General features: G+C 48.6%; 1 protein-coding gene across 4 annotated transcripts in view; it reads right to left on the bottom strand.

Annotated features, from left to right (window-relative positions):
- FLVCR2 (FLVCR choline and putative heme transporter 2) overlaps positions 1 to 5,451 on the bottom strand; it is a 56,795-nt gene extending 51,344 nt beyond the window's left edge. For 2 of the 4 annotated variants that reach the window (XM_037031354.1, XM_037031353.1), the window contains exon 1: positions 4,393 to 5,449. In XM_037031354.1, coding sequence (XP_036887249.1) covers positions 4,393 to 5,094 — 702 coding nt within the window. In that variant the 5' untranslated portion in view covers positions 5,095 to 5,449. Of the gene's footprint in view, positions 1 to 4,392 lie in introns of all 4 variants that reach the window. The other 2 variants (XM_037031352.1, XM_037031351.1) reach the window with 2 other exon arrangements.
- Positions 5,452 to 12,897: the final 7,446 nt, after the last annotated feature.

The following is a 12,897-nucleotide window of genomic DNA, read 5'->3' on the forward strand; positions in this document are numbered from 1 at the left end:
AAGAATGTAAAATACCTCGTTAGTAATCTTATTATATTGATTACATGTCAAAATAATGCTTTGGCTGTATTGGGTTAAATAAAATATAGTACTAAAACTAATTTCACCGGCTCTTTTTAATTTTTTAAATTTACATTTTATGCTTTTTTCACATGGCTACTAGAAGATTTAGTTATTCATGTGGCTTGTGTTATATTTCTATGGGATGGTGCTATTTTCCACAGTCCAGCCAGCCGTGGCATCCACTGAACTGGCTTTGTAAGGCAACTGTATTTTTCTTACCTGGAAAGCAAACTGATTCTCTCTTACTCTACTATTGGGTGGCGCTGTGCTCTGAGCAGCCCAAGCGTCCTTGAGGAAGTCCCTTCCCTTCTGGGTGCTGTGGGCTCCTCAGGGGGGCTGGGGGGGACCTGAAGATTTTTTGCAGCTCCCTCACCTCCCTGGTCCTTTGCCACCAAGCCACCACCAGGCTTTCTCCCAACTCTTGCACAATAACAATGTGTCCACATCACTCAAATCCCTACACAGATAATTATCCCTTGAAACAATGGAACAAGTGTTGCTAAAAAAAAAAAAAAAGCCACCTGTTACCACCCGTTCGACTGGCCAGAGGGAGCAGGAAGAGCTTCACCCGCCATCTGGGAGCCTCCTCTCTCAATCACCTCGGGATTTACCGGTTCCTCTTCCCAGAGACTTGGGACCTGCGCCTCTCCAGCTAAGTTCAGAGCAGTAGCATGGGCCCCCTAGCAGTTTGCAAGGCTCCCAGAGCAGGAGGGGGAGGGGCAGAGGGGGTTGGTGTGCCTGGTTCTTATGCTGGGAACTTCAAAAGACTGTAGCCGGGCTCTTAAAGTCTAGAAAAAACTGCCGGGCACTTTTTTGCCACCACGACCCTTGAGACACAAAGGGGCAAAATTTGAACCTCAGAATCCTGCCCCCCTTTAAAATATATATATGCTTTATCCACATGAAGACTAGGTATGGGCCAATTATTGACACACGCACTGGAGGTGGCCCTGGGTCCAAATCTCCCTCCGGCCACGCAGTCATGTGGGCCCTGAAGGCCTGCTCCATTCACCTGCCTCAGTTTCTTCCCTGTAACAATGAGGGCAATTCCACCTGCCTCACAGCGCTGAAGAATCAAATAATGGATGAAAAAGGGCCTTGTACGGAATAGCTGTTTGATAAATATTTAGCTCCTTTCCCCTTCAATTTTCCCATGGCAATTAGGGAAAGATACTAAAAACCTGGTGGATAACTGAAAATAAATCCTCTATCATCTAATAAGTTTTGCTTTTCTAAAAACTCTGAATCTCTGGGGGGGCGGGGGGAGGCAGGGCAGGGAATATAAAACAGGAAACTGTACTTGAATAAGAATTAAATTTAAAAATAAATTTTAAAAAAAAGCCTCTGAATCTTGGTGCCTGGTACAATTTAAACACCTGGTGCGAGAACTCTGCAAAGGCAGGGGTTAACTTTGCAGCCCTAGAGCAGAACCTGGGAAATAGGCAGGAGCTAGGTAACGGGGTTCAGAACAGGCCTCCCCAAGATGCGCTACTTTGGCATATGGATTATTTCAAGCTGAAGGCCACCGAGACCCTGCAGAATCAGGAGGACCTTCTTTCCCCCCCTCCTCCCTTAACTACCTAGAAGAATTTAAACTGGGGGCCGTGTCCATAATAAGAGTTTTTACCAGATGTAACCTTGATGACCAATCTACAGGGAGGGACAAATTCTAAGTATCTACACCTCTTACTGTCCAGGGAAAGCCCCTCCTTCCCCTCTGAAGCCCCAGGGCATCTTACCTTAGTTTTAAGGATGCCATACAAGCCTCATTCTATCTTTCTGTCTCTGAACTGCGCATGTGTGTGGGGTCTCTGACTCTTTGATGTATGTGTTTCCCATCTGTACACATGTAATTAAACTTGGTTATTTTCCCTCGTTAATATGCCTCATGTTGGTTTCATTATTAGACCAGCTGAAAGAGCCTAGAAGGGCAGAAGACATTTTCTTCCTCCTCCACACAAGAGTTTGTTGAAGGAACGAATGAATGTTGGATTGAGTACAAGTGGGGTCTGGTGTGTGGGGGTGGAGCATGTAAGAGGCACTGGTCAGGGGGTTTGCTGACCAGTGTGAAGGTTGCTGACCAGTGTGAAGGTTGCAGCCCGTGAAGAATTATTCGGCAGAATGACCTTTAAAATCTATTTAACGGCTTTGTGGAGCCTTTTTTCTAAGGAGCAAAGCTCAAGGTGCTTTGTTAACATGTATTTCAGTACAGTCATGCTTTACTCAGAAAGGAAGGTTAAAACACACTCAGAGGCCCTGGCCAGGTCCCCACACACCAAGATTGCAGGGTTCGATCCCCAGTCAGGGCACATTCAAGATTCAACCAACGATTGTATAAATAAAGTAGAGCAACAAATTGATGCTTCCCTTTCTCTCTCTTTTCCCCCTTTTCCTTCTCTCTAAAAAGCAATAAACAAATTTTTTTAAAAACACCCTGAAAACCGAATATTTATCTCTATGCGAGGAAGCATAAACAAATTCAGTTTTTTTCCATGTTTTTTTTTTAAACTAGCCTGGTGGGTGGAGCCTAAAAGATGGAACTAAATAGATAGCTCTGTGATACAAATATACGTTGTCAGAGTGTTTTTAAATGTGCAGTTCTTAGCAGGTCCTGGCCTTGTGGGGGGTGCAGGGGTGATGAATGAGTAACTATTCTTCCTAAATGTAAAGATATAGCTGGCAGTAAGTTCCCTCACTGGTGTGTGAGGAAGAATAAGAAAACCTAGTAGTTTACCCTTAATGATTAACAAAACAAGTGTTGGGTTCTCTGATCTCACCAGGCCACCTGGGGGCTGCTCCCGGTTCCTTCTGCCCTCCCCAAACAGTGACCTTGTGTGTATCCTGTTCTACTGCCAATAGGGAGATTTATCTCTCTGGGAGTTTGAAAGGTCCTTCCCCCACCCCCACCCCGCCCCAAGGCTTTACCCTCCTATAAAGGAAAAATCCAGTGAAGTCAAGCCCACCAGCAGGGCTGCAGTGGGGGCATTAAAACTCCCATCACATCACCTTAGAGTCTCGGGCTTATAGAGGACACGGTAAACGTCACCCTCAACACCTATTTTTCAGTTGCCCTGAACAAAATCCATCTCGTTTCACCCCCAGACTCCAGATCAATTCCATGTGCAGATCATGAAAACCCACAGGTGGGGAAAAAAAAACTGGGTAAAGGATTTGATGTGGCCGGTGTGTATGCTAAAGAACACCTCTCTACGTGTTTTCACTGATTGCCTACACGGTCACCCAAGGGGCAGGACCGGGTGGTTTGGGCAAATTTAGCTCAAGTCAACTTTCTGGTGGTATAGATGAACAGAATGGAATTTGCCTTCAGAGAAGTTTTGGAAATGTCTGACCCCAATAAGAAGTTTCTAAATGAAAGGTTACATTTTCTAAATGCGATGAGCCGGTTAAGGGAAAACAGGCCTATAGGAACCAAGGGTTACTGGTCATTTTTAAACGCATCGCCGCGAGTGAGTGTGCCTGGGCAAGCCGTCAGTCCCGGAGACGGGGTCCAGAAGGAGAAGAGCCCTGCATATAACTTGCTACAATTATTTGGAGAAGACAATCAGATTCATAACACACCCAAGTTTCTGGGTGATGACCACATTGAGATGCAAGGAATTTGAGATGCTCCTTCCAAAAAGAAGGAGAGAGAAAGGATTAAGAGATAAGCTTACCAGGGCTTTCCAAGTTTTCTAGTCTTTGGAAATTCAGAGTGAGATTTCTTCTCTATCCTGCTGAACTTGGCTGTCAACCAGAGGGAAGGAGTTTGGCAGAAAGCATTGCTCCTACTGTCCTGGCCTTAGCTGTGTATAAAAGAAGGCAAGGACAATGCCAAATGTGGCCAGGGCACCGCTCTGCGATTCCATGTGGTACAGGAGACGCTGCGCTCTAGGAAAGCTGTTGGTCAGGCTAAAAGCACCTGCTAGATTCTGACAGGACCTGATAGTTTGGCGTCCTGGAGCTGCTCCCAGAGAAAGGATAGTTTCCCTGAAGTCCAAGGTCTAAGCTGGTGGACTGACAGGTTCAGGAATAAAATCATCAAACCCATCTCATGTTTCTAAAGCATGCCTTCTGCTAGGGGAGGAGAAATTAGCCGGGGGGGGGGATCTCCTTTTGTTCCCCCTGCCCTTCTCTTACACAGTCACTCAGTCATAATCACTCACTCACACCATCAGTCACACCCAGCCACAAAGTCACCCAGAGTCACAAACACGGCTGAAGTCAGAAAACTGGTCTCCCGCGCAGTTAAGTGGCAGTTAGGTGAAATTAACCAGCCCCACAAAGATATGACGCCCCTTCCCCTGAACGCCCAGGAGCCCTGCCACCCACCTGATTGCCAAAGACAGCTATGGAGCAGGCCGTGGAGACTTCATTCGCCCCGAACCAGACAGAAGCGATGCGGGACGGCATGCCCAGGATGAAGACCTGGGCCACAGAGCAGATGACCTGGCCCAGCACAGTGACTGGGAAGAGATGTGGCTTCAGGCTCCCTAACTTCACCCAGGCCCCCAGGCAGTTGAGAGCGGAGCCAGTCAGGGTGATGGTGCGCAGGCCGAATTTTTCCAGCAGCCAGGCCACCGGCAGTAGTAAAGGGATGTAGGTCAGCATGTAGCACATGGACATCCAGTCGATGGCAAAGGCACTGACGTTGTAAAAGTTCTTGAAGATGTTATTGATGGAGCCATACTCGATCCACTGGAAGGCGTTGCACATGGAGTAACAGCTGAACACCAGGACCACCACCCAGCGGTGCTTGCTCACCTTAATCATGCTGAGGTCCTCCGGGCCCGAGCTACTGGGTTGGGCCAAGACACCAGGTGCCACGGTACTGGGGAAGGCTGAACTGCTGGGGTTCGCAGAGAAGCTGGGGTGGAAGGAGACGCTGGGATGGGCAGAGACGCTGGGTTCGGTGGAGATGCTGGGATGGGCCGAGATGCTGGGGTGGGCAGAAATGCTGGGGTCCTCCCGGAACGCCGCCTCCTGTTCGGGGGTGCCATCCCGCTCCTCCAGGTTGGGGTCTTCATTCACCATGGCCACGGCCTTGCCAGAAGTGCTGGACAGGTGCTGAGAACTCCGGCAGTCTTAAGGTGCAGAAGCCTCGGCTGGTCCCCTAAAGCTGATGGGACAGTTGCTCCCGTCTGCCCCAGGAGAAATGGAGATCCAATCCTGCGTGAAAGCCACGAGTGGGCCTCCCAACTTTCACCTCCCAACTTCTGCCCCCACTTTTCCGTGGGGCCCGCTGTCCGCCGGCAGCGAGCGCCTGGAGTCCGCCTAAGGCTTTCTCGCCACGTTCAGCGCTCGGCCCGGGAAAAGACTTAGCTCCTAGCGCAGCCACTTCTGCCAGACTCCGTTTGCTCCCGGGCCGGCTCGGGGCCTCGCCCCTAGGGCGCACGTGACCGCCCCGCCCCCGTCCCGCCTGGCTTCCCTCCCTCCGCCCCCCCACCTCCTCCGGCCGGGCGGGCCTGACAGCCCACTTGTTTCGCCACAGTTTGAGGGGTGCATTCCTCCTCCACGCCCCAGGCGCCATGGAAACCGCCCGGTTAACCCCCACCCCCTGAACTGCCCCTCAAAGTCATTTGCCCCCCTCCTAGAAGACCACGCGAGAAAATCCTATCCTCCTTTCCAAGGTAACCCTCCAAATGGTTTCTTCGCATCGGTCCACATCTTCCACGCGCGTGCACCAAGGCTCGGCGCCTCCAGAATGGTCTGGGGAATCCAAGAGGAATTCCCAACCTTTTCCCACTTGGCTGGGCTCCCAAACCCTCCCTGAACTGTGGGTGTAAAGCGAGATTTGTAGACTTCACGGCCTGGTTGCGCTCCGGGAGTAAAGGGGAATCGCAGAAAGCTCACTTTGTCGTTACTCTCGGTGCGCACGTCGCCTTACGGGGGCGCGGGGTGCGGGGAGGAGGGGGGTACTCATATTGGAGCCCGCTCGACAGGGCTATTCTGTCTTGACGGATCCCCGGGGCTGCATCCTTAGGCGAGGAGGACCTGAGGGTGGAGGAGAGGGGGCAGTTGGAGATGCTTAAGAGCTAGCGGCGGTTGCGTGGTGAAGGGCACCGCACCTAAGTAGCCCTGGGCTGCCACCTGCTGGGCTGGCCATTCCAGAGAGTAAATCCTAAACTCAGGACCTCCAGAAAGTCAGCACCGCAGAGCAGAAGTGCCTTTGTCCCATGATCCATTTCAGCCCTCCGGAGGGCTGGACTTTGTCCCTGGGTTCAAACACCAGCTTAGTTGCTCCAAGGTATGTAATGTAAATTAAGGTACTCTACCTAGCCTGGGTTTCTTTATCTGTAAAATGGGGATGATGAAATAGTGCCCACCTCGCAGTGATGTTTTGGGGCTTGCAAGACTTAAGACACAAAAGCACTTTGAAAATGCCCCGCAGATAGTAAGCCTTTCATGAGAGTTGACTATCCTTAACAATTAAAAAGCTAACATTTGTTGTATTGTGCTAAACGTATTTACTGCCTTAGCTTATCTAGCGATCACAAGAATTCTGTAAAGTGGTTACTATTGCTTGCCTGCATTTCATATTGATCAGGAAACTGGGGCTTCTAGAAGTGAAGGAACTTCCTCCTTCAGGGCCTGGCTGGTCTGAAGAGCATTACTTCTCCTGCGAGTCTGCATGTGAGCTACAGCCTAGTTACCCAAGTGGGGACAGCAGGCTGGGGACAGCAGTGTGGGCAACCCCTGGGAGCCTCTTACAAGGGCAGGAGCCCAGGCCCTCCCCTGACCTCCTGAACTGAAGCCTGCACTTTATAATATCTCCAGGTGTTTATCTGCACATTCAAGTTTGAGAGCCATTGAGTGCCACTGTGTTTTGTTTTTCTTTCTTAATTGTTAGACCAAAAATGAAGAATCTGAAGCTCTGTAACCCAATCACATGGGAGCCCTAGCCAAGTAGCTCAGTTGGTTAGAGTGTCATCCCAATACACTAAGGTTTTGGTTCAATCCCTGGTCAGGGCACATTTAAAAAGCAACCAATTAATGGGCAAATAAGGGGAACAACAAATCAATGTTTCTCTCTCTCTCTCTCTCTCTCTCTCTCTAAGATTAGTAAAAAATAAATAAAACTTTATTTTAAAAAATAAAATAAAATAGAGTCACATGGGGGAACCCTGAACATTCTCAACGCCTCAGTCACAGCCCCCATCAGGATCTCTGGGTGTAGAGCCTGGCATCTACGTGTGGAAAGCTCCCCCAGTGATCTCAACATGTACCGGGGTTTAGGCAGCCCTATGGCATCAGAACCCTTGGCTGCAAACCGAGGCATTACACTGATGGAGTCAGACCAGGCCTCGGCTCAGCAACCTTGGTACTTAAGTTCTAGCTAAGAAAGAACTGACAGCCAAGATTCAAATTATAACGGAAAGTTTATTTAGAAAGTCACAGAGGCAGAAGTGAGATGTAGGAGAAATGAGCTCAGAAAATGAATTACAGAGGGAAAAGAAGGGTCCTTGGAGATTAGGAAAGAGAGGCAAGGAAAATGTGCCTGGGGGAAGGGGGTGGGGAGTGCTCCAGAGAGAGCCAAGCTGGGTCCTCCATCCTAAGGGCTTCTAGGGACCAGGGTTTTAGGGGCAGTCCCAGGGGAGGGTCTCAATAAAATACTCATCATCTTTCCAGGTGGGTCCTTTCACAGTCATGGTCTCCACTGATTGGTCGGCACCAGGGCAGCGGGTCATCAGTCAGTGCAGCTGATCCTGATGTCAGCCATGGCATTGCTCCTCTGATTTTGCTGCTTTTCTGGGCCTGGAGCTGAAATCAACTGAAGCCCAGATGTTACCCATAGGGGTTAATGCTTAAGGGAGTGGTCGTGGAGGGGCCCACCAGGGAGTCTCACGAGGGCACTCTTCAGCACCCTGGTCCTCCACAGGGCGTCCGCTGCATGACATGTGAGGGGAGGAGAGGTTAGGAAAGAGTCGGGACCGCACGACCAGCATTGTGAAAGGTCAGGGGGTCTAAACTGCAAGACCAGCAATATGCTAGGGGAGAAAAGGTTACCCTGGGGGCGAGGTCCTTGTTTTCCTAAGCACCTGGGGCTTTCTGCCCTTTGACCTTCTGTACCCGGCCCATCATCCTTGCTCCTCTCATGCCTGTCTAATCGCCTACTACAGAACCACCAGTTCACAGGAGGGGGGACGCCGCCTGGAGGCACCCACTTTTTGGTAGAAATTATAGACTATAATGGGATGTTTGAAAAGGAAGCCTACTCAACTGAGAATTTCTACACTAACTTAACATTCCCTGTGCTCAGAGTTCCAACAGTGTTTCCCATCATTATTCATGGGAGTACAGGGAGCGCTGAACCTCCACTCTCCTGGAAAGACCTCTCGCTGTTTCTTTTCCCTGGGTCATTGTGGTCCTCTCCACTGTTCAGAATATAGTCTTAATTTCATTTTACAGATATGGAAACCGAGGGCCCAAGAGTCAGAGGGTATTATCCAAGTCCCACAGCTAACTAGCACAAGAACGAGCAACAATAAGACAGATTTCCTGCATTCCGTTCCGTGAAGCCTCTCCCAGGTGCTTTTCTGGGGCAGTGCTTCAGTGTGATGACTGATCCCAAAGGGCCTCCCCCGGGATCCCAGTGATGTTTGGGGTGCTCTTTTCAGATGGAGTGAACAGGCTCTGCGGTGAGCTCTGGATTCAGCCTGCTCGAGACCTGAAGTCCGTTCTGCCAATATTAGCTTTGGGATCTTGGGCACTCAGCCTCTCTGTCCTTCAGTTTCTGAATCTGTAAAATGAGGATTAGAAGTACCTTCCTCATAGGGTGGTTGTGGGAATGAAACCAGATAATGTGTGTGTTCATTCCTTCAAGAATATTCTGAGAGCCACCAGGGTGGTGCAGTCTCTTGGCTGATTCCCACCAGGGATACAGCAGCTATATAAATATTGGGTGGATATTACAAAGAGTGAAACATTAAGTATTCACCCATTAAGAAAAACATTTATTGAGTAGCTTACTGTAGGGAACCGCTTCGCATGGCGTGGAAATGTAGCCCAGCCTCCACATGGAAAACCAGTGGGGAGCCAGTGGCACACACAACCACGCCCACGGAGAGGTTTCCCATGGGGAATCAGGCTTGCATTGTGCCTAGACTGCTATGAGACTTGCTTTTGCTAAAACTCCCTCACAGGCAGAAAGGGCTTACTGCAACCCCCTAAAATCTGAGCTAAACCTCCCAGGTATGGAGTATGACCTGGTTCAACCACTTTTCCCCTTAGTCTGCAACATCCTTCTTTTTGAAGTAATTAGCAACATTCTTTCCTTTGTTATCTGTAAAAGGCATTCCCCTGCAGTGAACCTGTGCATAGTAAATGAGGACTACCCTCCATGTAATGTACCCAGAGAAGCAATAAAAGCCTGTCCAGGCAGGGACTGAGCTCTCTAGCCCTCTCTCTCTCTCTCTCTCTCAGAGAGTGGCCATGCTGTCCCTTTTTCTCTACAGGACTTCTGTTGTCTGTGTGTATTTGTTCACGAGCAGCCACAACATACACGGATCCTGCCAGCCAGGATCTGCCACAGCTTACTATGTGTTACATTTATTTATCAATATATGCCACCTCTAGGTATCCATAGGTACACCTTGAAGGGGAAGGAGAAATACATTTTAGGGGTTGCTTCCTGAAAAAGGACCCTGGTTCCTGGTTTTCTCCCAACTGGCTCCCCGAGAAGCTTGAGGGAACCTCTGGCACTGAACTCAGCTTTTGTTGCTTTCTGCAGGATAGCGGCAAAGTCTGCCCCCTAGAGGCTGAAAACAATTCCTGGCAGTGAGAGCAGAACTTGGAGGTCAAAATGAGAACCTTATTGGTAGCTCACCACCACCTGAACAAGGGGCTGTAGATGTGGAGTGCATGGGAAAGCTGAATTGCTAATGAATGAATCAGGCTGACACCCTGAATTATTCCCCCTTAAAAATGCCAACACTTGTAATTTGCAAAAATGTTGTCCATACAGATCTTATATATGTAATACCTCACACTCACAAAATCCTGTTTGCCTTATCTTCCATACTTCCCGTGCATTTCCAGCTCATAAGGACTTGGGACCTCTTTGTGGGCTCTGGAGACTTTGCAGCATTTACTGATGTAAGCTATACAGCACATGCTCGCAGTCCCTGTCGGCAGAATTGAGTTACACATCACCACGAAACTTCAGGTAGCCTGGACAAAGAAGAGATCCAACAGGTTTTCCAAGATGAAAGGCATCATAGAATGCACTCCCCCCCCCAAAAAAAAACAGTTGCGAAATGTCATCTGAGTTATCATCCAGCCTGGAAATCAGAAGTCCGGGGAATGATGCTTTCTGAAGGAAAATCATCTTCTGCCTGGAATGTTATACCCAAATTACCAAAAGAAAAAAGTATGAGAAGAGAATCACATATTTTCAAACGTGACATGCAAGGTTTCGGAAAAAGGTACCGCCTTGTGCTCTCAGGAAGCAGCTAAGGGGTGGGCTCCGCCAAACCAAGGGAGGAAGCCTGGAGAGTGAGATGTGAGACAGAGAAAACAGGGACTCCAACCCAAGAGGCTATCGATGGGAATCACTAAGATCACAATAAAGGAAAATGCCAGGTGGACAGCCATGTGCCAGGGCAGAAAGCAGCCTGTTCGGACTGAAGCTGGTCAAAAGACTCCTGAAAAGATTTATTCGGGAAGATGACAATGATAGAATTTGAGAGGAGCTTTACACAATTGGGGAAGAATTAGAGGTTGGACTAGTAATAGTAAGTACAACAAAGCTAACTAAATAAATGGACGGCGGGGGGGGGGGGTGGATTATTAACTCCAAGCTGCAGAGGGAAGGAGGAAGCTCATGGTCACCTTGAGTGCCTCAGTTGTGAATACCTTTACCGCTGTCCTAATAACGTGATGACTGAAAATCGATCTTGTTGCCAGTGGAAATGGGGTCCCTTCGCAGGGTCCTGAGAAAGCATTTTGAGGGACCCACACATGGGAGGACGAGGTTTAGTGGTAAGATCTATTGGGGTAGGTGGAAACAGAAGCTGCCCCCAGTTTCCCAGTGCCTCATCTTCATCTGTCCCGCTGCAGAAAAAATTCCAACCTTGTCTTCAACAAGCCCGGAAGAAAAGCCAGCGTCCATAAATTCTGTGCCATTTATTTAGTCCATATCAAAGCTTAGTCCAGTTCAGCCTTTGTCTCCATCCAGCAAGCTCAGCTTCTGTTCCCAGCTGCGCTTCAGGCGGTCGGTACTGTGCTGCTATACCCAGGCTTGTGCTTGGAGCCCAGGCCCAGGCAGCTACTGGGTCCCCACGGCTGCTATGGAGAGAGATGCATGAACGAAGGGGTTGAGGGCATGTTAACGCAGGAGAGAGAGCGCTTTGTTGGCTTGGATTATATTATTGCAGCCTGGGGAAGGACCTGGCACCCTTTCACCCTTTCAAACTAACCAATCAATTCCCCAGCCTTTCAGGGGCTTCTGTTGGTTCCCCCCTAGCCAATCCGTTTTTCTAGGTCTTCTGGGATTCAAACCAATCTTTCTCCCAGGTTAGATAGACAGGCATTACGGTCACCATCTTGGTTCCTACTGGGCATGCCTCATAGTAGAAGTACCTCTCCCTATACCATCTTGGCTTCTTCTGGGCATGTGCCCAGCAGAGGAAACTCCCTTTTATTGTTTATTTCTTCCCTGGTAATGATAGGTAATGACCGGTAACGATAGGCAACCATCCTTTAGGCTTCTTCCTGCTTCTGGGATTGGGTTCTAATGCAGCAGTTCCCTGGGGAGTCTGTGAATGCTGCAACTTCCTAGTGAAACAGGTTCAGCATCTGACTCAGCTCCCCAGTTTATTATGCTTCATCCTGTTTGATTCCCTTTGCTCCATTCCTTTATAATATCTAGCTATCTACCCTGACAGTATAACCAAATGTGACCGAATTATATGGAGAGGATGGGGGAATGGGCAGTGGGTGCATGTGTGTCATGGAAATGAGGGTAGAGTACACGAGGCTAAATCTTTGTCTGCCATATTGAAAAGTCAATAGATAATGCCTAATAGGGACAAAATTAGGAAGTATCCATATACTCATGTCATTTAGAGCTATGGAGGTAAATATGAAAAGACTCATCTAATAAACGTTGAAAGCAATTGTCTCAAGGGAGCAAGAAAAGGGTTAAGCAACTGACATTTTTGATACATGGCTATTTGGTTCTTCAACTAGGTATAACTTTGGTTTTATTTAAAGCCCTAAAATTTAAAAATGGAATCCATCTTCCTTTTCTGGTTTTCTCCTATATTTCTCCACAGTGCCTAGTAATTGGAATGTGTGTTTTCTCTCTCTTTCCCCACCCCCACTGAGATGTATCAAACTGTTCACAAAAACAATGAATTATACATTATCTAAATTAAAAAAAAAACTGGACTCAAACTGAGTGGACATTGAGCTGCTTCGCCCAGGCCTGTAGGTGATGTCAAGGGTCATGGTCAATTTCACCCTACATTTCATGCTGGTGCTAAAATGGACGCCCAAGACTCCCACCCTAGAACTACAAGGGTATCTCTTCGTTTCAGCTGTGTCCTCCAAAGTTGTGCTAGGATGTCGCCTCAGAAAACAGAGTGCATGTTCAGAGTCCCTGTAATCCACACCCTAATCTTGCTTGACCCTTCTATGCCCTTCTTTGTGCTTCTAGCGACTTTCACACTTGTAGATTCTGTGGGAGTCATATCCCTTCTACTTTCAACTTCAGTTCCATCATCCAAAGACTATGCCAAGGTCTACTTAGTCTCTGGAATTTGTTCTGTCCGTGAATAGCACTGCCAGCCCCCAGTCAGCCAAATGCAAATCTTGAGAATTACCCAGAACCCTCCC

This window comes from Sturnira hondurensis, unplaced genomic scaffold (assembly GCF_014824575.4).
Source record: "Sturnira hondurensis isolate 20B ecotype Veracruz unplaced genomic scaffold, ASM1482457v3 Scaffold0021143, whole genome shotgun sequence".
NCBI lineage: Eukaryota > Metazoa > Chordata > Mammalia > Chiroptera > Phyllostomidae > Sturnira > Sturnira hondurensis.